The sequence below is a fragment of the Zonotrichia leucophrys genome, unplaced genomic scaffold (assembly GCF_028769735.1).
Source record: "Zonotrichia leucophrys gambelii isolate GWCS_2022_RI unplaced genomic scaffold, RI_Zleu_2.0 Scaffold_34_1600103, whole genome shotgun sequence".
In the NCBI taxonomy this organism is placed as follows: domain Eukaryota; kingdom Metazoa; phylum Chordata; class Aves; order Passeriformes; family Passerellidae; genus Zonotrichia; species Zonotrichia leucophrys.
Genome location: NW_026992239.1, coordinates 7,503 through 29,825, shown reverse-complemented (window position 1 = coordinate 29,825; position 22,323 = coordinate 7,503). Strand labels below are relative to the sequence as shown.

Here is a 22,323-nt window from a genome sequence, read left to right as displayed (position 1 = left end):
CCTGTCCCGAGGCCCCGCCCTCCCTTTGGCGCAGTCCGCGCGCGCCGCCGCAGGGCCGGGGGCGGGGCCTCGGCGCTGGACACGGGCGCTGATTGGCTGAAAACGTGGGATGGACAGGAGGGGGCGGGGCTTGGGCGGAGCGAGAGTGAACTGAGGGGACTGGGAGAACTGGGATGTACTGGGGGCAGTGGGAGGGACTGGGGGGACTGGGGAGAACTGGGAGAACTGGGGGAGACTGGGATTTACTGGGGAGAATTGGGAGGGACTGGGATTTACTGGGAGGAACTTGGCGGGACTGGGGCAAACTGGGAGGACTGGGGGGGACTGGGATTTACTGGGGTCACTGGGAAGGACTGAGGGGATTGGGGAGAACTGGAATTTACTGGGAGGAACTGGGAGTTCCTGGTGGTCACCGGTGTCCCCGGGGGGCGGGGCCATGCCCGCTGTCCCCTCAGGTGTCCCCGCTGTCCCCAGGTGTTTCCCGGACAGGGGGGGCGGCCGGGCCCCCCCCGGCGAGACCCCCCCCAGGCCCCGCCAGCGCTGACAGGTGAGGGCCGGGTGGGCTGGCCCTGTCCCCATTGCTGTCCCCGTGCTGTGCTCGGTGTCCCCCGGCTCTGATGTGTCCCCAGGCCTTCAACCGTGTCCCCAGCGCTGTCCCCAAACCCTGAGCGCTGTCCCCATGTCCCCAGGCCTGTCCCCATCCCTCTTCCTATGTCCCCGGTCTTGTTCCCAGTGCTGTCCCCTGTCCCCACCTCTGTCCCCATGGCCCCAGCGGTGTCCCCATCGCTGTCCCCTGTCCCCATTGCCATCCTCATCGCTGTCCCCACGCTGTCGCTGTCCGCAGGCCGCCATGGGGGACGCCGGGGGGGGTTTCGGGCTGGCGCTGCCGGAGCTGCGGGCGCTGATGGAGCTCCGCGGCTCCGAGGCGCTCCTGAGGCTGCAGCGGGACCTGGGGGGGGTCCCGGGGCTCTGCCGCCGCCTGCGCACCTCCCCCACCGACGGTAACGCCCCCGACCGCCGCGAGCCCCCCGGGACCCCCCGGGACCCCCCCAAACCCACCGGGAACCCCCAAACCCACCGGGAACCGCAGAACCCACCCCAACACTCCCGGGACCCTCCAAAACCCACCGGGACCCCCCCGGGATCCCCCAGAACCCACTGGGAACCTCCAGAACCCACCAGGAACCCCCAGAACCCACCGGGACCCCCAGAACCCACTGGGACCCCCCAAAACCCATCAGGAACCCCCGGACCCCCCCAAAACCCACCGGGACCTACTGGGACCCACTGAGACCCCCCCCAAAACCCACTGGGACCCCACAGAACCCACTGGGACCCTGCAGAACCAACCGGGACCCCCCAAAACTCCCCCTGGAGCCCCCAAAACTGCCCAGGGGTCCCCAGGCTGGCTCTGGGGGTGACAGGGGTGTCCCCAGGGTGGCCATGGGGTGACAGCCGTGTCCCCAGGGCTGTCGGGGTGTCCCTAGCATGGCCGTAGGGTGACAGCCATGTCCCCAGGGCTGTGTGAGGATGTCATGGGGGTGACAGGGGTGTCCCCAGGGTGTCATGGGTGTGACAGGGGTGTCCCTAGGGTGGCCATGGGGTGACAGCCGTGTCCCCAGGGCTGTGTGAGGGTGTCATGCGGGTGACAGGGGTGTCCCCAGGGCTGTCGGGGTGTCCCCAGGGTGGCCGTGGGGTGACAGCCGTGTCCCCAGGGTGACTGCAGGGGTGACAGGGGTGTCCCCAGGGTGTCATGGGGGTGACAGGGGTGTCCCCGGGGTGGCCGTAGGGGTGACAGGGGTGTCCCCAGGATGGCCGTGGGGTGACAGCCGTGTCCCCAGGGCTGTCCGAGGCTCCCCCGGAGCTGGAGCGCCGCCGCCGGGCGTTCGGCCGGAACTGGATCCCCCCGCGGCGCCCCAAGAGCTTCGCGGCGCTGGTGTGGGAGGCGCTGCAGGACGTCACCCTCGTCATCCTCGAGGTGGCCGCGCTCGTGTCCCTCGGGCTGTCCTTCTACGCGCCCCCCGGCGCCGCCGATGAAGGTGACACCTCTGTCCCCACGGCCCTGGCACCGTGTCTCCATCCTGCTGTCACCCCTGTGTCCCCATCCCTGTGTCCCCGTCCCGGTGCCATCCCCTGCCCTGTGTCCCATCTGCTGTCCCCATGTCCCCAAATTCCCATCCCGCATCCCCTACACCCCTGGCCATGTCGCTGTGCATGACATTGGTGTCCCCACATGTGTCACCCATGTCCCCAGCTGTCCCCACATGTCTCCCATGTCCTCACATGTGACACTTCTGTCTCCCGTGTCCCCACCTGCAATGCCCATGTCCCCACGTGTGTCGCTCACGTCCCCCCATGTCCCCACGTGTGTCACCCGCGTCCCCCACGTGTGACACCTCCATCCCCACTGTCCCCACATGTGTCACCGATATCCCCGTGTGTGCCACCTCTATCCCTATGTCCCCACGTGTCACCCATGTCCCAATGTGTGTCGCCAATGTCCCCACATGTGACACCTCTGTCCCTTGTGTCCCCCCGTGTGTCACCCATGTCCCCATGTGTGTCACCAATATCCCCACGTGTCACACCTCCGTCCTGCTGTCCCCACATGTCACCTCTGTCCCCACTGTCCCCACATGTGTCGCCGATGTCCCCACGTGTGTCACCAATATCCCCACATGTGCCCCGTCTATCCCCATGTCCCTACATGTGTCCCCCTGTCCCCACATGTCACACTTCTGTCCCCACATGTCACACCTCTGTCCCTGGTGTCCCCACATGTCGCTGATGTCCCCACGTGTGTCGCCCATGTCCTCACACATGTCACCAATATCCCCGCATGTCACGCCTCTGTCCCCACATGTGACACCTCCGTCCCCACTGTCCCCACATGTCACACCTCCACCCCTGCTGTCCCCACGTGTGTCGCTGATGTCCCCACATGTGTCGCCCATATCCCCACATGTGACACCTCCGTCCCGCTGTCCCCACGTGTGTCACTGATATCCCCACATGTGACACCTCTATCCCCATGTTCCCAAGTGTGTCACCGATATCCCCACATGTGATGCCTCCGTCCTGCTGTCCCCACGTATGACACCTTCGTCCCCACTGTCCCCATGTGTGTCGCCCATATCCCCACGTGTCACACCTCTGTCCCCACTGTCCCCACGTGCCACACCTCCACCCCTGCTGTCCCCACGTGTGTCGCTGATGTCCCCACCTGTGTTGCCGATATCCCCACATGTCACACGTCCGTCCCGTGTCCCCACGTGTGTCGCCCATGTCCCCACACGTGTCGCCCATGTCCCCACACGTGTCACCGATATCCCCACATGTCACACCTCCAACCTGCTGTCCCCACGTGTGTCACTGATATCCCCACATGTGACACCTCTATCCCCATGTCCCCAAGTGTGTCACCGATATCTCCACATGTGACGCCTCCGTCCTGCTGTCCCCACATGTGACACCTCCGTCCCGCTGTCCCCACGTGTGTCGCCCATGTCCCCACACGTGTCACCGATATCCCCGCATGTCACACCTCTTGTCCCCACACGTCACACCCCGTCCCGTGTCCCCAGCGTGCGGGCAGGCGTCGGGGGGCGCGGAGGACGAGGGCGAGGCGGAGGCCGGCTGGATCGAGGGCGCGGCCATCCTGCTCTCGGTGGCCTGCGTGGTGCTGGTGACGGCGTCCAACGACTGGAGCAAGGAGCGCCAGTTCCGGGGGCTGCAGAGCCGCCTGGAGCGCGAGCAGCGCGTGGCCGTCCTGCGCGGGGGACACCTGGCACAGGTGCCCGTGGCCGACCTGGTGGTGGGGGACGTCGTGCAGGTCAAGTACGGTGAGTGGCACAGAGGGTGGGGACACGGCGGGGACAGAGGGCGTGGGGTTGTGGTGGGGTTGCGCGTCGTCATCTTGATGGCGTCTCTTGGGGACATCTCAGCTGCCATGTCCATCCCTTGTCACTATCGCCGTGTCACCATCCCCATCCTGATGCCATTCCTGTTCCCATCCCAGTGTCCCCATCCCCTGTCCCCACCCCAATGCCATCTCCTGTTCCCATCCCTGGGTCCCCATCCCTGTGTCCCCATCCCTGTGTCACCATCCCCATCCCTGTGTCACCATCCCCATTCCTGTGTCCCCATCCCTGTGTCCCCATCCCCATCCTGATGCCATTCCTGTCCCCATCCCTGTGTCACCATCCTGTCCCCACCTTTGTGTCACCATCCTCATTCTGATGCCATTCCTGTGTCCCCATCCCTGTGTCCCTGTCTCCATCCCCGTGTCACCCTCCCCATCCTGATGCCATTCGTGTTCCCATCCCTGTGTCCCCATCCCCTGTCCCCATCCCCTGTCTCCATCCCCGTGTCCCCATCCCCATCCTGATGCCATTCCTGTCCCAGTCCCTGTGTCCCCATCCCCTGTCTCCCCACCAATGCCATCCCCTGTCCCCATCCCCATCCCCATGTCACCATCCCCTGTCCCCATCCCCTGTCTCCATCCCCGTGTCCCCATCCCCATCCTGATGCCATTCCTGTCCCAGTCACTGTGTCCCCATCCTCTGTCCCCACCCTTGTGTCACCATCCCCATCCCAATGCCATCACTGTGTCCCCATCCTCATGTCCTCTTGTGTCCCCACGCCCATGGGCACACAAGGGGACATCAGGGGACATCAGGACACATCACAAGATCCTGGTCACACCATGGTGGCACAGCCCTGACCCCTGATCCGGGGACACGCCAGGGGACACCAGGACACACCACAAGGTTCTGGTGACCCTGTGGTGACACAGCCCCAACATCTGATCTGGGGACACCCCAGGGGACACCAGGACACACCACAGAGTTCTGGTCACACCATGGTGACACAACCCTGACACCTGGTCTGGGGACACCCCAGGACACCCTGGTGACACCACGGTGACCCTGTCCCCTTGCAGGTGACCTCCTGCCGGCCGACGGGGTCCTGATCCAGGGCAACGACCTCAAGATCGACGAGAGCGCCCTGACCGGGGAGAGCGACCACGTGCGCAAGTCCCTGGACAAGGACCCGCTGCTGCTCTCGGGTGAGGGACGTTTGGGGACACCCAGGGGACACCGGGGGGACAGCGCCGTGACCGCCGTGTCCCCGCCAGGCACCCACGTCATGGAGGGCTCGGGCAGGATGGTGGTGACGGCCGTGGGCGTGAACTCGCAGAGCGGCATCATCTTCACCCTGCTGGGCGCCGCGGGGGACGACGAGGACGACGGCAAGGACAAGAAAGGTGACGCCACACCTGGGGGTGGCTGCTGGCGCTGGGGTGTCCCCAAGGGGATGGCACTGCTTGGCACTGTCCCCAAGGAATATGGCGCTGGGTGGCACCGTGGGTGGTTGGTGGCCCCATGGGAGGTGGCACTGGTGGCACCATGGGTGGCTGGTGACTCTGTGGGATCTGTCACCTTCTGTCCCCAAGTTTCTCCCATGTCCCCGAGGGCTCCAGGGCCCTTCTGTCCCCTCTGTCCCTTCTGTCCTCAAGGTCTCCAGAGGTCTGCAGGGTCCCCAAGGTCTCCAGACCCTCTGTCCCCAAGGTCCCCAGACCCTCTGTCCCCTCTGTCCCTTCTGTCCCTGCGTGCTTCCCCCCTCCCATCCCTGTCCCCACCAGTGCCACCACTGCCACTCCCCCTCCCCACCCCCAGTGCCACCCCCCCTCCCTGTCCCCCCCCATCCCCAGGTCACATTTCGGGGTGTCCCCACCCCCCGTTTGTCCCACAGGGAAGCCCCAGGATGGCGCCGTGGACACCCCACAACCCAAAGGTGCTTTGGGGTCGGGTGGGGACATCCCCAAAGCCCCCTCCCCGTGTCCCCCCCTTGTCCCCCTGCCACGTGGCCGGTGTCCCCAGGCAAGCGGCAGGACGGCGCGGTGGCCATGGAGATGCAGCCGCTCAAGAGCGCCGAGGGAGGGGACACGGCCGATGGCGCGGGGACACGGCCCCGAGGTGGCACCAAGAAGGAGAAGTCCGTGCTCCAGGCCAAGCTGACCCAGCTGGCCGTGCAGATCGGGAAGGCAGGTGGGGCTGGGGTCCCCAAATCAGGGGACAAAGGGTTGGGGACACGTCCTGAGGGGTGGGGACAGTGTGGGGAGGTTGGGGACACATCCCCGAGGTGGCACCAAGAAGGAGAAGTCCGTGCTCCAGGCCAAGCTGACCCAGCTGGCCGTGCAGATCGGGAAGGCAGGTGGGGCTGGGGTCCCCAAATCAGGGGACAAAGGGTTGGGGACGTGTCCTGAGATGTGGGGACACTGTGGGCAGGTTGGGGACACATTCCCGAGGACAAATCAGGGGCCACAGGCCAAAGTGACAGTGCAAATTGGGGTCCTCAAATGAGGGGACAAAGGGTTGGGGACACTGGTGACGTGTCCTGAGATGTGGGGACACATTCCCAAGGACAAATCAGGGGCCACAGGCCAAAGTGACAGTGCAAATTGGGGTCCTCAAATGAGGGGACAAGGGATTGGGGATATTTGGGACATGTCCTGAGGGGTGGGGACACTGTGAGCAGGTTGGGGACACATCCCCAAGGTGGCACCAAGGACAAATTGGTGCCACAGGTCAAAGTGAGGGTGCAGATCAGGGTCCCCAAATGAGGGGACAAAGGGTTGGGGACATGTCCTGAGGGTGGGGACATCAGGCACAAGGTGGGGACAAGGACACGAGGTGTCCCCAAGAAGGACAAACCAGTGCTCCAGGCCAAACTGACCCAAGTGACCGCACACACCAGAGGGTTCGGTGTCCCCAAACAGGGTGACAGGGACACGGTGACCCTTTTGTGGGACCGTGTCCTGAGCGTGTCCCCGCGCAGGCCTGGCCATGTCGGCCATCACCGTCATCATCCTCGTGCTCTACTTCGTCATCGAGACCTTCGTGGTGCAGGGCCGGCCCTGGCTGGCCGAGTGCGCCCCGGTCTACGTCCAGTACTGGGTCAAGTTCTTCATCATCGGCGTCACCGTGCTGGTGGTGGCCGTGCCCGAGGGGCTCCCGCTGGCCGTCACCATCTCGCTCGCCTACTCCGTCAAGGTGGGCGAGGCGTCTGTCCGTCCGTGTCCGTTTGTCTGTCTGGGCGTCCGTCCGTCTGTGTCCATTTGTCCATCCATGGCCGTTTCTCCATCCGTGTCCATTTCTCCATCGTTTCTCTGTTCATGTCCATCCAGCTGTTTGTCCATCCATGGCCATTTTTCCATCTGTGTCCATTTGTCCATCTGGCCACTTGTCCCTCCATGGCCATTTGTCCCTCCATGTCCGTTTGTCCCTCCATGGCCATCTGTCCCTCTGTGTCCATTTCTCCATCATCTTCCATCGTGCCCATCGTGTCCAGCTGGCCATCTGTCCCTCCATGCCTGTTTGTCCATCCATGTCCATTTCGCCATCATCTCCCTCTTTGTGTCCAGCTGGCCATCTGTCCATCCATGTCCGTTTGTCCCCCCATGTCCATTTGTCCATCCTTGTCCATTTTACCATCATCTCTCTGTTCATGTCCAGCTGGCCATTTGTCCATCTGGCCTTTTGTCCTCTGTGTCCATTTGTCCCTCCATGTCCATTTGTCCATCTGGCCATTTGTCCATCTGGCCATTTGTCCCTCCATGGCCATTTGTCCATCCATATCCATTTCTCTATGATCTCTCTGTGTCCAGCTGGCCATCTGTCCATCCACGTCCGTTTGTCCATCTGTGTCCATTTGTCCTTCCATGTCCATTTGTCCATCTGGCCATTTGCGTTTTTTCCTCCCATTTTCCCCACTTCTCCCAATTTTCTCCCCAAATTCCCTCCCTTCTCCCCCCAGAAAATGATGAAGGACAACGACGTGCTCCCATTTTCTTCCATTTCCCCCTATTTTTTCCCAATTTTTTCCCAATTTTCCCCCAATTTTACCCCAAACTCCCTCCCTTCCTCCCCCCAGAAAATGATGAAGGACAACAACCTGATCCCATCCTACCCCATTTGCCCAATTTCCTTCCCTATTTCTCCCCCCCCATTTCCCTCTCATTTTTCCCCGTTTACCCTGTTTTTTCTCATTTTTTTTCCCCCAATTTTCCCAATTTTTCCCCAAACTCCCCCCCCAGAAAATGATGAAGGACAACAACCTGGTGCGGCACCTGGATGCGTGCGAGACCATGGGCAACGCCACGGCCATCTGCTCGGACAAGACGGGCACGCTGACCACCAACCGCATGACGGTGGTACAGGCCTACGTGGGGGGGTCGCACTTCAGCCGCCCCCCGGCCCCCGCCGCGCTGGCGCCCCCCACGCTCGACCTGTTGGCGCAGGCCATCGCCATCAACAGCGCCTACACCAGCAAGATCCTGGTGAGGCCAACGGGGAGCACTGGGAGGGGGCTGGGGTGGGTCTGGGGGCGATTTTAGGGGGATTTTGGGGAGGTTTTAGGGGGTTTAGGGAGGGGGTCACATGCCCAGGCCATCACCATCAACAGCGCCTACACCAGCAAGATACTGGTGAGGCCAACTGGGAGCACTGGGAGGCACTGGGAGGGGTTTGGGGATGATTTGGGGGGAATTTGGGGAAGTCTGGGGGGTTTGGGGAGAATTTTAGGGGAGTTTTTTGCCCCCCCCCACCCCCTTTACCTGCCCCCAACCCCTTTACCTGCCCCCCCCACCCCCTTAACTGCCCTCTTTACCTGCTCCCCTCACCTGTCCCCTTTACCTGCCCCCTTTATGTGTCCCCTGTCCCCATAATTACCCCCTTTACCTGCCCCCTTTACCTGCCCCCTCACCTGTCCCCTTTACCTTCCCCTGCCCCCTTTACTGCCCTCCCACCCCCTTTACCTTCCCCTGTCCCTTTTACCTGCCCCCTGCCCCTTTACCTGCCCCTTTACCTGCCCCCTTTTACCTGCCCCTTTACCTGCCCCTGCCCCTTTACCTGCCCCGTTACCTGCCCCTTTACCTGCCCCCTTTTACCTGCCCCTTTACCTGCCCCTGCCCCTTTACCTGCCCCGTTACCTGTGCCACTCACCTCTCCCAGCCTTTACCTGCCCCGTTACCTGCCCCCTTTACCTCCCCCCTTTATCTGCCCCCACCCCCTTTACCTGTCCCCTTTACCTGCCCCCTTTACCTGTCCCTGTGCTTTACCTGTGCCCTCACCTGTCCCCTCACCTGTGCCCTCACCTGTGCCCGTTTGCAGCCCCCCGAGGCGCCCGGGGCCCTCCCTCGCCACGTGGGCAACAAGACCGAGTGTGCCCTGCTGGGGCTGGCGCTGGCGCTGGGCCGCGACCCCGAGGCCGAGCGGGCGCAGGTGCCCGAGGAGCACCTGGTCAAGGTGTTCACCTTCAACTCGGAGCGCAAATCCATGAGCACAGTGACCCGCCGGCCCGAGGGGGGGTACCGGCTCTTCTGCAAGGGCGCCTCCGAGATGGTGCTGCGCAGGTGAGGGAGGGGGCACACCTGGGCACACCTGGGGGCACACCTGGGGACAGGTAGGGACATGGGTGCCGGCCCAGGAGGGATGGTACCGGCTGCTCTGCAAGGGCTCCTCTGAGATGGTGCTGCGCAGGTGAGGGGGGGCACACCTGGGTACACCTGGGGGCACACCTGGGCACACACCTGGGGGCACCTGGGGGCAGGTAGGGCTATGAGCATGGTACCGGCTGCTCTGCAAGGGCGCCTCCGAGATGGTGCTGCGCAGGTGAGAGGGGGGCACACCTGGGTGCACACCTGGGCAGGCAGGGCCATGGGTGCCAGCCTGGGGGAGGGAGCCCCCTCCCGTGACTTACCTGTCCCCCCTGTATCTCACCTGTCCCCCCCCTTTCCCAGGTGTACCTCGATGCTGGACACGGGGGGCGCCCTTAACCCCTTACCTGTCCCCCCGACTCACCCGTCCCCTCCCCAGGTGTACCTCGATGCTGGACGCGGGGGGCGCCCTTAACCCCTTACCTGTCCCCCCGACTCACCCGTCCCCTCCCCAGGTGTACCTCGATGCTGGACGCGGGAGGCGCCCATAACCCCTTACCTGTCCCCCCGACTCACCTGTCCCCCCCCTTTCCCAGGTGTACCTCGATGCTGGACGCGGCGGGCGCCCCACGGGCGCTGGGCGGGCCGGAGCGGGAGGAGCTGGTGCGGCGCGTGGTGGAGCCGATGGCGGCCGGGGGGCTGCGGACCCTCGCCCTCGCCTTCCGCGACTTCCCCGCCCGGCCCGAGCCCCCCTGGGACGACGAGGCCGCCGTGGTCGGGGAGCTCACGTGCATCGCCATCGTGGGCATCGAGGACCCCGTGCGGCCCGAGGTGTGCGGGGACACGGGGGGAAATGGGGAAGTGGGGGGACATGGGGACATTGGGGACACGGGGGGACGTGGTCGGGGAGCTCACCTGCATCGCCATCGTGGGCATCGAGGACCCCGTGCGGCCCGAGGTGTGTGGGGACATGGGGGGCGTGGGGACACGGGGGGGCGTGGGAACATGGGGGGCGTGGGGACACGGGGGGACATTGGACATGGGGGACATTGGGGACATGGAGGGAGTGTGGGGATATGGGGGAATGTGGGGACATTGGAGCAAAGGGGACGCGGGGACATGGGGGGGAAATGGGGACATCGGGGACATCGGGGACATGGGGGGTGTGTGGCGATATGGGAGGGATGTGGGGACATTAGGACATGGAGGGACATGGGGCACATGGGGACATTGGGGGTTGTGGGGACATGAGGGGAAATGGGGACTTGGGGGGGACATTGGGACATGGGGGGAAATGGGAACAAAGGGGCCATGGGGGGCGTGGGGACATGAGGGGACATGGGGGGGGGAATGGGGACGTGGGGGGGACATGGGGACATGGGGATGGGGGACATGGGGGGAAATGGAGACACCGGGGACAGGAGGGTGGCACTGCGGGGACACCGGGGGGACAGGAGGGTGGCACTGCGGGGACACCGGGGGGACAGGAGGATGGCACTGGGGGGACACCGGGGGGACAGGAGGGTGTCACTGGGGGGACACCGGGGACAGGAGGGTGGCACTGGGGGGACACTGGGGACACCGGGGACAGGAGGGTGTCACTGCGGGGACACTGGGGACAGGAGGGTGGCACTGCGGGGACACTGGGGGGACAGGAGGGTGGCACTGGGGGGACACCGGGGACACCGGGGACAGGAGGGTGGCACTGCGGGGACACCGGGGGGACAGGAGGGTGCACTGGGAGGACACCGGGGGGACAGGAGGGTGTCACTGCAGGGACACCGGGGGGACAGGAGGGTGTCACTGGGGGGACACCGGGGACACCGGGGACAGGAGGGTGGCACTGCGGGGACACCGGGGGGACAGGAGGGTGGCACTGGGGGGACACCGGGGACACCGGGGACAGGAGGGTGGCACTGGGGGGACACCGGGGGGACAGGAGGGTGGCACTGCGGGGACACCGGGGACACCGGGGACACCGGGGGGACAGGAGGGCGGCACTGGGGGGACACCGGGGACAGGAGGGTGGCACTGCGGGGACACCGCGGGGACAGCACGGGGACAGTGCGTGTGGCAGGTGCCCGAGGCCATCCGGAAGTGCCAGCGCGCGGGGATCACGGTGCGGATGGTGACGGGCGACAACCTGGACACGGCGCGCGCCATCGCCGCCAAGTGCGGCATCCTGCCCGCGGGCGGCGGCGGCGACTGGCTGTGCCTGGAGGGGAAGGACTTCAACCGGCGCATCCGCAACGACCGCGGAGAGGTGGCCCTGGGGACACTGGGGACACTGGGGGACACTGGGGACACTGGGATGGACAAGGATTGGGGACACTGGGGGACACTGGCTGTGCCTGGAGGGGAAGGACTTCAACCGGCGCATCCGCAACGACCGCGGAGAGGTGGCCCTGGGGACACTGGGGACACTGGGATGGGGATTGGGGACACTGGGGGACACTGGGATGGGGATTGGGGACACTGGGGTGGGGGTTGGGGACACTGGGGGACACAGGGAGGGACAGGGATTGGAGGCACTGGGATGGACAGGGATTGGGACACTGGGGACACTGGGGGACATTGGGGACACTGGGACAGGGGTTGGGGACACTGGGGGACACTGGCTGTGCCTGGAGGGGAAGGACTTCAACCGGCGCATCCGCAACGACCGCGGAGAGGTGGCCCTGGGGACACTGGGGACACTGGGGGACACTGGGATGGGGGTTGGGGACACTGGGGGACACTGGCTGTGCCTGGAGGGGAAGGACTTCAACCGGCGCATCCACAACGACCGCGGAGAGGTGGCCCTGGGGACACTGGGGGACATTGGGGGACATTGGGGACACTGGGGGCACTGGGAGGGACTGGGAGCACTGGGAGCAGGATTGGGGACACTGGGAGGAACTGGAACAGGAACTGGGAGGCGCTGGGGGGGTCTCTGGGGGGGTCCCCGGGGGTCTCACCCCCCCAGGTAGATCAGGAGCACCTGGCCAAGGTGTGTGGGGATGTCTGGGGTGGTTCAGGTGGCCATGGGGGGGTTCAGGTGACCCTGAGGGGTCCCTGGGGGTCCCGGGCTGTCCCCTGGGGGTCTCGAGGTGTCCTTGGGGGGGGTCCCCGGGGGTCTCACCCCCCCCAAACCCCCCCAGGTAGATCAGGACCACGTGGACAAGGTGTGTGGGGATGTCTGGGGTGGTTCAGGTGACCCTGAGGGGTCCTGGGTGTCCCCTGAGTGTCCTTGGGGGTCTCGAGGTGTCCCCGGGGGTCTCGAGGTGTCCCCGGGGGTCTCGAGGTGTCCTTGGGGGTCCCAGGGGGGTCTCCGGGGGTCTCACCCCCCCAGTTCCCCCCAGGTGGAGCAGGAGCGTCTGGACAAGGTGTGGCCCAAGCTGAGGGTCCTGGCTCGGTCATCGCCCACCGACAAACACACCCTGGTGAAAGGTGCGAATTTGGGGAGGGGTCCCGGGGGTCTCGGGGGTCTCGGGGGAGTCCCGGGGGTCTCGGGGGGGGGGTCTGGGGGTCTCACCTGTCCCCCCCCCATCCCCAGGGATCATCGACAGCACCATCGGGGACCAGCGCCAGGTCGTGGCTGTCACCGGCGATGGCACCAACGATGGCCCCGCCCTCAAAAAGGCCGACGTGGGGTTCGCCATGGTAACGCCCCCTCCCCAAATTGCGGGACCCCTCCCCAAAAAGCGGGACTCCTCTCCAAATAGCAGGACTATCCCGAAATGGGAACAGTCCACGAAATGAGACCTCCCCAAAATGGGACCCTCCTCAGATAGCGGGACCCCTCCCCAAACTGCGGGACCCCTCACCAAATAGCGGGATCCCTCCCCAAATAGCAGGACTCCTCCCCGAAATGAGACCCCTCCCCAGATTGGGACCCCCACAGCCCCTCCCCAAAATGGGATTCCGGAGACCCCTCCCCAAAATGGGACTCTTGAGAACCCCCCCCAAAATGGGACTCCTCCTCCAAATGGGACCCCTCCCCAAAATGGGACCCACAGGACCCCTCTCCACATTGGGACCCCTGGGAACCCTCCCCAAATTGGGACCCCCAGAACCCCACTCCAAATTTGCATTCTGGAGACCCCTCCCCAAATATCAAGACCCCTCCCCAAAATGGGAAAATCCTTCCTAATTGGGACCCCCAGAACCCCACTCCAAACTGGGATTTCTGAGACCCCTCCCCAAATTTGGACTCTCAAGACCCTTCCTGCAAATGGGACCCCCCCTCCCCCAAGACTCCAGATCTCCCTCTCCCAAAATGGGGACCCCTCCCCATCGCTGTGGTCACCTGGGGGTCACCTGGGGGTCACCTGGGGTCACCTGTGGTCACCTGGGGGTCACCTGTGGTCACCTGGGGTCACCTGTGGTCACCTGGGTATCACCTGTGGTCACCTGGGAGTCACCTGGGGGTCACCTGGGGTCACCTGTGGTCACCTGGGTATCACCTGTGGTCACCTGTGCCCACCTGGGTGTCACCTGTCGGTGTCCCCCAGGGCATCGCGGACACGGATGTGGCCAAGGAGGCCTCGGATGTCCCCTCACCCATTTGGGGTCACCTTGGTGTCACCTTGGTGTCACCTTGGGGATCCACCATGGGGTTCCTCATCCCTGTGCCCACCTGGGTGTCACCTGTGCCCACCTGGGTGTCACCTGTCCGTGTCCCCCAGGGCATCGCGGGCACGGACGTGGCCAAGGAGGCCTCGGACATCATCCTGACCGACGACAACTTCTCGAGCATCGTCAAGGCCGTCATGTGGGGCCGCAACGTCTACGACAGCATCGCCAAGTTCCTGCAGTTCCAGCTCACCGTCAACGTGGTGGCCGTCATCGTGGCCTTCACCGGGGCGTGCATCACACAGGTGAGCTCACCTGGGCAGGTGGGACATGGGGATGGTCATCGTGGCCTTCACCGGGGCGTGCATCACACAGGTGAGCTCACCTGGGCAGGTGGGACATGGGGATGGTCATCGTGGCCTTCACCGGGGCGTGCATCACACAGGTGAGCTCACCTGGGCAGGTGGGACATGGGGGAGGTCATTGAGGACTTCACTGGTACCTGCAGCACACAGGTGAGCTCACCTGGGCAGGTGGGACATGGGGATGGTCATCGTGGCCTTCACCAGGGCATGGATCACACAGGTGAGCTCACCTGGGCAGGTGGGACAGGTGGGACATGGGGATGGTCATCGTGGCCTTCACCAGGGCGTGCATCACACAGGTGAGCTCACCTGGGCAGGTGGGACATAAGGACAGATGGGATTTACCTGGGTAGGGTGGTGGCCGTCATGGTGGCTATCACTGGTACGTGCATCAGGCAGGTGAGGGGTCACCTGGGCAGGTGGGGTCGCCTGGGTCCGAATCACACCGTCCCCCTGTGCCCACCTGTCCCATCCCTCTGTCCCCACGTCTCATTCCTCTGAGCCCACCTGAGCTCACCTGAGCCCACCTGAGGTCACCTGAGCTCACCTGTGCCCACCTGTCCCATTCCTCTGAGCTCACCTGTGCCCACCTGTCCCACCTGTCCTAGGACTCTCCAATGAAGGTGGTGCAGATGCTCTGGGTGAACCTCATCATGGACACCTTGGCCTGAGCCCACCTGAGCTCACTTGTGCCCACCTGTCCCCACCTGTCCCATTCCAATGAGCTCACCTGTGCCCACCTGAGCCCACCTGTCCCATTCCTCTGAGCTCACCTGTGCCCACCTGTCCCACCTGTCCCAGGACTCTCCGCTGAAGGCGGTGCAGATGCTCTGGGTGAACCTCATCATGGACACCCTGGCCTCGCTGGCTCTGGCCACGGAGCCGCCCACGGAGGCGCTGCTGCTGCGCCGGCCCTATGGCCGCGACCACCCGCTGGTGTCGGGCACCATGCTGCGCAACATCCTGGGCCACGCCGCCTACCAGCTGCTGGTCATCTTCACCCTGCTCTTCGCCGGTCAGTCATGGTGGGAACCCATGGGGACATGGTGGGACATGGTGGGACACAGCCCCTACCAGCTGCTGGTCATCTTCACCCTGCTCTTCGCCGGTCAGTCATGGTGGGAACCCATGGAAATCCATGGGAACCCATGGGGACATGGTGGGAACCCATGGGGACATGGTGGGAGACGGTGGGACACAGCCCCTACCAGCTGCTGGTCATCTTCACCCTGCTCTTCGCCGGTCAGTCATGGTGGGAACCCATGGAAATCCATGGGAACCCATGGGGACATGGTGGGACATGGTGGGACATGGTGGGACACATGCCCTACCAGCTGCTGGTCATCTTCACCCTGCTCTTCGCTGGTCAGTGACACTGGGGACGGGACAATGGACATAGGGGATGATTTCCCACAGCCATGGTCATGTCCCCATGAGTGTCCCCACGAGTGTCCCCATGAGTGTCCCCATGAGTGTCCCCATGTCTCCATAAGTGTGAGTGTCCCCTGTCCCTGTCCCCACAGGGGAGGTGCTGTTTGACATCGACAGCGGCCGCGCCGCCCTCGGAGCAGCGCTGTCCCCATGAGTGTCCCCATGTCCCTAAGGGTGTCCGCATGTGTTCAGGGCTGTCCCCAAGGGTGTCCCCAAGAGTGTCCCCATGTGCCCATGTGTCCCTGTCACAGGGGAGGTGCTGTTTGACATCGACAGCGGCCGCGCCGCCCTCGGAGCAGCGCTGTCCCCATGAGTGTCCCCATGGGTGTCCCCATGTCCCCAGGGGTGTCCCCATGGGTGTCCCCATGTCCCTGTCCCCGTGTCCCCACAGGGGAGGTGCTGTTTGACATCGACAGTGGCCGCGCCGCCCTTGGAGCAGCGCTGTCCCCATGGGTGTCCCCATGTCCCCAAGGGTGTCCCCAGGGGTGTCCCCATGTCCCCAAGGGTGTCCCCAGGGGTGTCCCCATGTCCCTGTCCCCGTGTCCCCACAGGGGAGGTGCTGTTTGACATCGACAGCGGCCGCGCCGCCCTCGGAGCAGCGCTGTCCCCATGAGTGTCCCCATGTCCCCAAGGGTGTCCCCCTGAGTATCCCCATGTCCCCAAGGGTGTCCCCAGAGGTGTCCCCGTGTCCCCACAGGGGAGGTGCTGTTTGACATCGACAGCGGCCGCGCCGCCCCGCTGCACGCGCCGCCCTCGGAGCACTTCACCATCATCTTCAACACGTTCGTGCTGATGCAGCTCTTCAACGAGCTCAACGCGCGCAAGCTGCACGGCGAGAGGAACGTCTTCGAGGGCGTGTGCGCCAACCCCATCTTCTGTGCCATCGTCCTGGGCACCTTCGCCGTGCAGGTGGGGCACCGGGACACCTGGGGACACCTGGGGATGTGTGGGGACATGGGGACATACATGGGGACACACATGGGGACACACAGGAACGTCTTCGAGGGCGTGTGCGCCAACCCCATCTTCTGCGCCATCGTCCTGGGCACCTTCGCCGTGCAGGTGGGGCACCGGGACACCTGGGGACACCTGGGGACACCTGGGGACAGGGGGACACACATGGGGACACACAGGAACGTCTTGAGGGTATCTCAATGCCAACCCCATCTTCTGCGCCATCGTCCTGGGCACCTTCGCCGTGCAGGTGGGGCACAGGGACACCTGGGGACACCTGGGGATGTGTGGGGACACACATGGGGACACACATGGGGACACACATGGGGACACACAGGAACGTCTTGAGGGTATCTCAATGCCAACCCCATCTTCTGCACCATCGTCCTGGGCACCTTCGCCGTGCAGGTGGGGCACTGGGACACCTGGGGACACCTGGGGACGTGTGGAGACACACATGGGGACACACATGGGGACACAATGGGGACACACAGGAACGTCTTGAGGGTATCTCAATGCCAACCCCATCTTCTGCACCATCGTCCTGGGCACCTTCGCCGTGCAGGTGGGGCACTGGGACACCTGGGGACACCTGGGGACATGTGGGGACATGTGGGGACGTGTGGAGACACACATGGGGACACACATGGGGACACAATGGGGACACACAGGAATGTCTTCGAGGGCGTGTGCGCCAACCCCATCTTCTGCGCCATCGTCCTGGGCACCTTCGCCGTGCAGGTGGGGCACCGGGACACCTGGGGACACCTGGGGATGTGTGGGGACATGGGGACACACATGGGGACACACATGGGGACACACATGGGGACACACAGGAACGTCTTCGAGGGCGTGTGCGCCAACCCCATCTTCTGTGCCATCGTCCTGGGCACCTTCGCCGTGCAGGTGGGGCACAGGGACACCTGGGGACACCTGGGGACACATGGGGACATACAGGGGACACCTGGGGATGTGTGGGGACATGGAGATATACATGGGGACACACATGGGGACACACAGGAACGTCTTGAGGGTATCTCAATGCCAACCCCATCTTCTGCGCCATCGTCCTGGGCACCTTCGCCGTGCAGGTGGGGCACAGGGACACCTGGGGACACCTGGGGACACCTGGGGATGTGTGGAGACATGGGGACACACATGGGGACACACAGGGGACTGGGGACATGGGGACACACATGGGGACACAATGGGGACACACATGGGGACACACAGGAACGTCTTGAGGGTATCTCAATGCCAACCCCATCTTCTGCACCATCGTCCTGGGCACCTTCCCCTTGCAGGTGGGGCACTGGGACACCTGGGGACACCTGGGGACATGTGGGGACATGTGGGGACATGGGGACATACATGGGGACACCTGGGGACATGTGGGGATGTGTGGGGACATGGGGACACACATGGGGACACACATGGGGACACACAGGAACGTCTTGAGGGTATCTCAATGCCAACCCCATCTTCTGCACCATCGTCCTGGGCACCTTCGCCGTGCAGGTGGGGCACAGGGACATTGCGGGGACATTGTGGGGACACAGAGGTGGCTGGGGAGTATCTGGGGGGGCTTTGTCACGCCCATGTCCACCTGTGTCCCCCTCGTGTCCCCCTGTGTCCCCCCCCCACCGTGTCCCCTCCGCAGGTGCTGATCGTGCAGTTCGGGGGGAGCCCTTCAGCTGCTCCCTATGGGGACACACTGGGGACATTGTGGGGACATTGTGGGGACATTGTGGGGACACAGGGGTGTCGGGGGCGGTGTGTGACCCCCGTGTCCCCCCCGTGTCCCCTCCCCAGGTGCTGATCGTGCAGTTCGGGGAGAAGACCTTCAGCTGCTCCCCATAGGGACACACTGGGGACACAGGGGGACATTGTGGGGACATTTTGGGGACACAGGGGTGTCTGGGTGGGTGTGTGACCCCCGTGTCCCCTCCTGTGCCCCCTCATGTCTCCCCTGTGTCCCCCCAGGTGCTGATCGTGCAGTTCGGGGAGAAGCTCTTCAGCTGCTCCCTATGGGGACACACAGGGGACATTGTGGGGACATTGTGGGGACATGGGGGTGGCCGGGGGTGTTTGGGGGGGGTGTCGGGGGCGGTGTGTGACCCCCGTGTCCCCCCCGTGTCCCCTCCCCAGGTGCTGATCGTGCAGTTCGGGGGGAAGCCCTTCAGCTGCTCCCCCCTCAGTGCCGAGCAGTGGCTCTGGTGCCTCTTCGTGGGCGTGGGGGAGCTCGTCTGGGGACAGGTACGGAGACCCCGCCCACCCGCGAGACCCCGCCCACCCGCGAGACCCCGCCCACCCGCGAGCCCCGCCCTGGGACCCCCGCCCACCTGGAGACCCCTGCCCACCCGTGAGACCCCGCCCACCTGGGGACCCTCGCCCTGGGACCCCCGCCCACCTGGAGACCCCTGCCCACCGGGGAGCCACGCCCACCTGGGAACACCCAACCACCTGGGGAACCCCACCCATGAGACCCCAGACCCACGGAACTCCCAACCTTGGGGAGCCCAAAGGACCCCCCCAACAGAACCCCCTGACCTATGGGGGGGGACCTCCACGCTCCGTGGGACCCCCACTGTCCCCATTGTCCCCAGGATGTCCCCACTGTCCCCAAAGGTCCCGGGGTGTGACCCCAGCGGCTGCAGTGCTCTGGCCACTTGAGTGGTCAGTGGCCAGAGTGGCCAGAACCCAATGACCACACTGACCCCATTGTCCTTGGAGTGACCTCACTGACCCCGGCGTGTCCCCGTGGTGTCCCCAATGTCCCCAAGGTGTCCCCAGTGTGTCCCCAATGTCCCCAGGTGCTGGTGTGTGTCCCAGGGGGGCCGCAGTGCCCCGGCCCCGCGGGCGGTCAGTGGTCCGAGGGCTCCGGCCACGCTGACCAGGCCGAGCTGGACGCGGCCGAGCTGCGCCGGGGGAAGGTTCTGTGGGTCAGGGGCTTGAGCCGCATCCAGACCCAGGTGAGACCCCTCCCCAAAATAAACCCACCCCCCGAAATTCCCGCCTTTTATCCCAAAACTTGGGGGGAAAATCTTAAAATTCGGGAAAACTCCTGAAATTGGGGGAAAATCCCCCAAAAATTTGGGGAAAGATCCCAAAATTTGGAAATTCCCAAGGGGAAAATGGGAGTTCTGGGGTCTTTTAGGGGAGGATTTTGGGGGGTTTGGGTTTTCCTGCCCCCCCAAAATTCCCTTTTTATCCTAGAATTTGAGGAAAATCCTAAAATTTTGGGAAATAATTTCTGGGATGTTTTTGGGGGGGAATTTTTTTGGGGAAAGGATTTTTTAAGGGAGGGTTTTTTTTTTGGGGTGGATTTTTTTGGGGGAGGATTATTTTTGGGAAAGGATTTTTTTTGGGGGGGGCATTTTTTTGGTAGGATTTTTTTGGGGGAGAAGATTTTTTTGGGGGGGGATTTTTTAGGGGAGGTGATTTTTTTTTTGGGGTGGGGAATTTTTATTTTTTATATTTTATTTTTATTTATTATTTTTTTATTGTTTTTATTTTGTATTTTTTATTTTTAATTTTTTTCTTTTATTTTTATTTTTTATTTTTATTTTTTATCTTTTATTTTTTATATTTATATATATATATTTTATATATATTTATATATTTATATTTTATATATATTTATATATTTATATTTTATATATATTTATATATTTATATATTTTTTCTATATATATTTTCTAAAAATTTTTCTCTTTTTATTTTTATTTTTTATCTTTTATCTTTTATTTTTATTTTTTGGTGTGGGGGGGGTCACTTCCTATTTTCGGGTTGCCCCCCCCTCATTCTCCCCCCTCCCCCCCCCCCCCCCCCCACAGATGCGGGTGGTCCGCGCCTTCCGCAGCAATTTGGGGGGGGGTCCCCCACCCCTGCCCCGGCCGGAGCCCCCCCTGGGGCTGATCGTGGGCGGGGGGGGCCCTTTCGGGGTGCCCCCCCACGCCGAGCTGATTTTTGGGGACACCCGCGACATCCCCCTGATCGACGACACGGACGCCGAGAGCGAGGCCCCGCCCATCCGCGCCCCCCCCCCAAATCGCAACAACAACCACAGACCCCCCCCCACGGCCCGCGCCCCCCCCGGGCTCTTCTGCCCCCCCCCGGGGCGGCTGCACAGCCTCGAGACCTCGCTCTGAGTGGGGGGGGGCCCCCAAAAATCCGCCCCAAATTGGGGACCCCCCCCTTAAAATTGGGGACCCCCCCCCTTAAAATTGGGGAACCCGCCCCTTCAAATTGGGGACCCCTCCCCTTTTAAATTGGGAACCCCCCCTCTTAAAATTGGGGACCCCCCCTCTTAAAATTGGGGACCCCCCCCCTTTTAAATTGGGGACCCCCCCTCTTAAAATTGGGGACCCCCCCCTTAAAATTGGGGAACCCCCTCTCTTAAAATTGGGGAACCCCCCCCTTCAAATTGGGGACCCCTCCCCTTTTAAATTGGGGATCCCCCCCTTAAAATTGGGGAACCCCCCAGTTAAAATTGGGGACCCCCCTCTCTTAAAATTGGGGACCCCCCCTCTTAAAATTGGGGACCCCCCCCCTTAAAATTGGGGAACCCCCCCTCTTAAAATTGGGGACCTCCCCCCTTAAATTGGGTTCCTTTAAATTGGGGACCCCCTCAGGTTCGGGATCCCTTCCCTTTTAAATTGGGGACCCCCCCCTCAAATTTGGGACCCCTCCCCTTTTAAATTGGGGACCTGCCCCTCAAATTGAGTCTATTTGAAATTGGGGACCCCCCCCTCAAATTTGGGATCCCTCCCGTTTGAAAGTGGGGACCCCTCCCCCTTTTAAATTGGGGACTCCCCTCAATTGGGGACTCCCCCCTCTTCAAATTGGGGACCCCTCCCCTTTTAAATTGGGGACCCCCCCTCTTAAATTTGGTTTCTTTAAATTGGGGACCCCTCCCCTTAAATTGGGTCCCTTTAAAATTGGGGGACCCCTCCCTAATTGGGACCCCCCCCTTTGAAATTGAGGTCGCCCTCTCCTCGAATTGGGGACCCCTCCCCAAATTGGGTCCATTTAAAATTAGCGACCCCCCCCTCAAATTAGAGACACGCCCAAATTAAGGACCCCCCCCTTCAAACTGGGGACCCCTCCCCAAATTGGAACACCCCTCAAATTGGGGACCCCTCCCCTTTTAAATTAGGGACCCCCCCCATAAGCCATGTTTTATTTGGGGGTGGGGCACAACTGGGTTGGGGGGTTTAATTAATTTAATGAACTCATTAATTTATTGGGGTTTAATTGCTGTAATTATTTATTGGGGGGGGGGGCGCGCACGGGGTCGGGACACCCCCCCCCCCGGAAATTAAACACGGCCGAGGCTGAGGGGGGGTCTGTGATTATTGGGGGGGGTCTCTGTCCTGGGGGGGGGGATCTGTGATTATTGGGGGGATTTGGGGAGGGGTCCTGGGGAGGATGGAGATTTTGGGGGGGGGTCCATCTGTGTTTGGGTTTTTTGGAGGGGGGGTCCATAGGGGTTTTTTTGGGGGAGGGGGTCCCTTTGTGTTTGTGGCTTTTTTTTGGGGGGGGTCCGTCTGTCCATGGAGTTTTTTGGGGGGGGTCCCT

The 22,323-nt window shown here is 62.9% G+C and overlaps 1 protein-coding gene across 1 annotated transcript; it reads left to right on the top strand.

Annotated features, from left to right (window-relative positions):
• The first annotated feature begins 202 nt into the window (after positions 1–202).
• Positions 203–20,909, top strand: LOC135460211 (plasma membrane calcium-transporting ATPase 3-like). The gene is made up of 21 exons (XM_064736947.1): positions 203–547; positions 845–1,001; positions 1,842–2,039; positions 3,585–3,842; positions 4,943–5,068; positions 5,138–5,266; positions 5,755–5,796; positions 5,883–6,050; positions 6,841–7,055; positions 8,099–8,341; positions 9,174–9,415; positions 10,036–10,270; positions 11,517–11,702; positions 12,781–12,868; positions 12,975–13,081; positions 14,107–14,298; positions 15,160–15,373; positions 16,487–16,698; positions 18,892–18,999; positions 19,557–19,715; positions 20,580–20,909. The coding sequence occupies exons 2-21, from the start codon at positions 851–853 to the stop codon at positions 20,892–20,894; spliced, it is 3,588 nt and encodes a 1,195-aa protein (XP_064593017.1). The 5' UTR covers positions 203–547; positions 845–850; the 3' UTR covers positions 20,895–20,909.
• Positions 20,910–22,323: the final 1,414 nt, after the last annotated feature.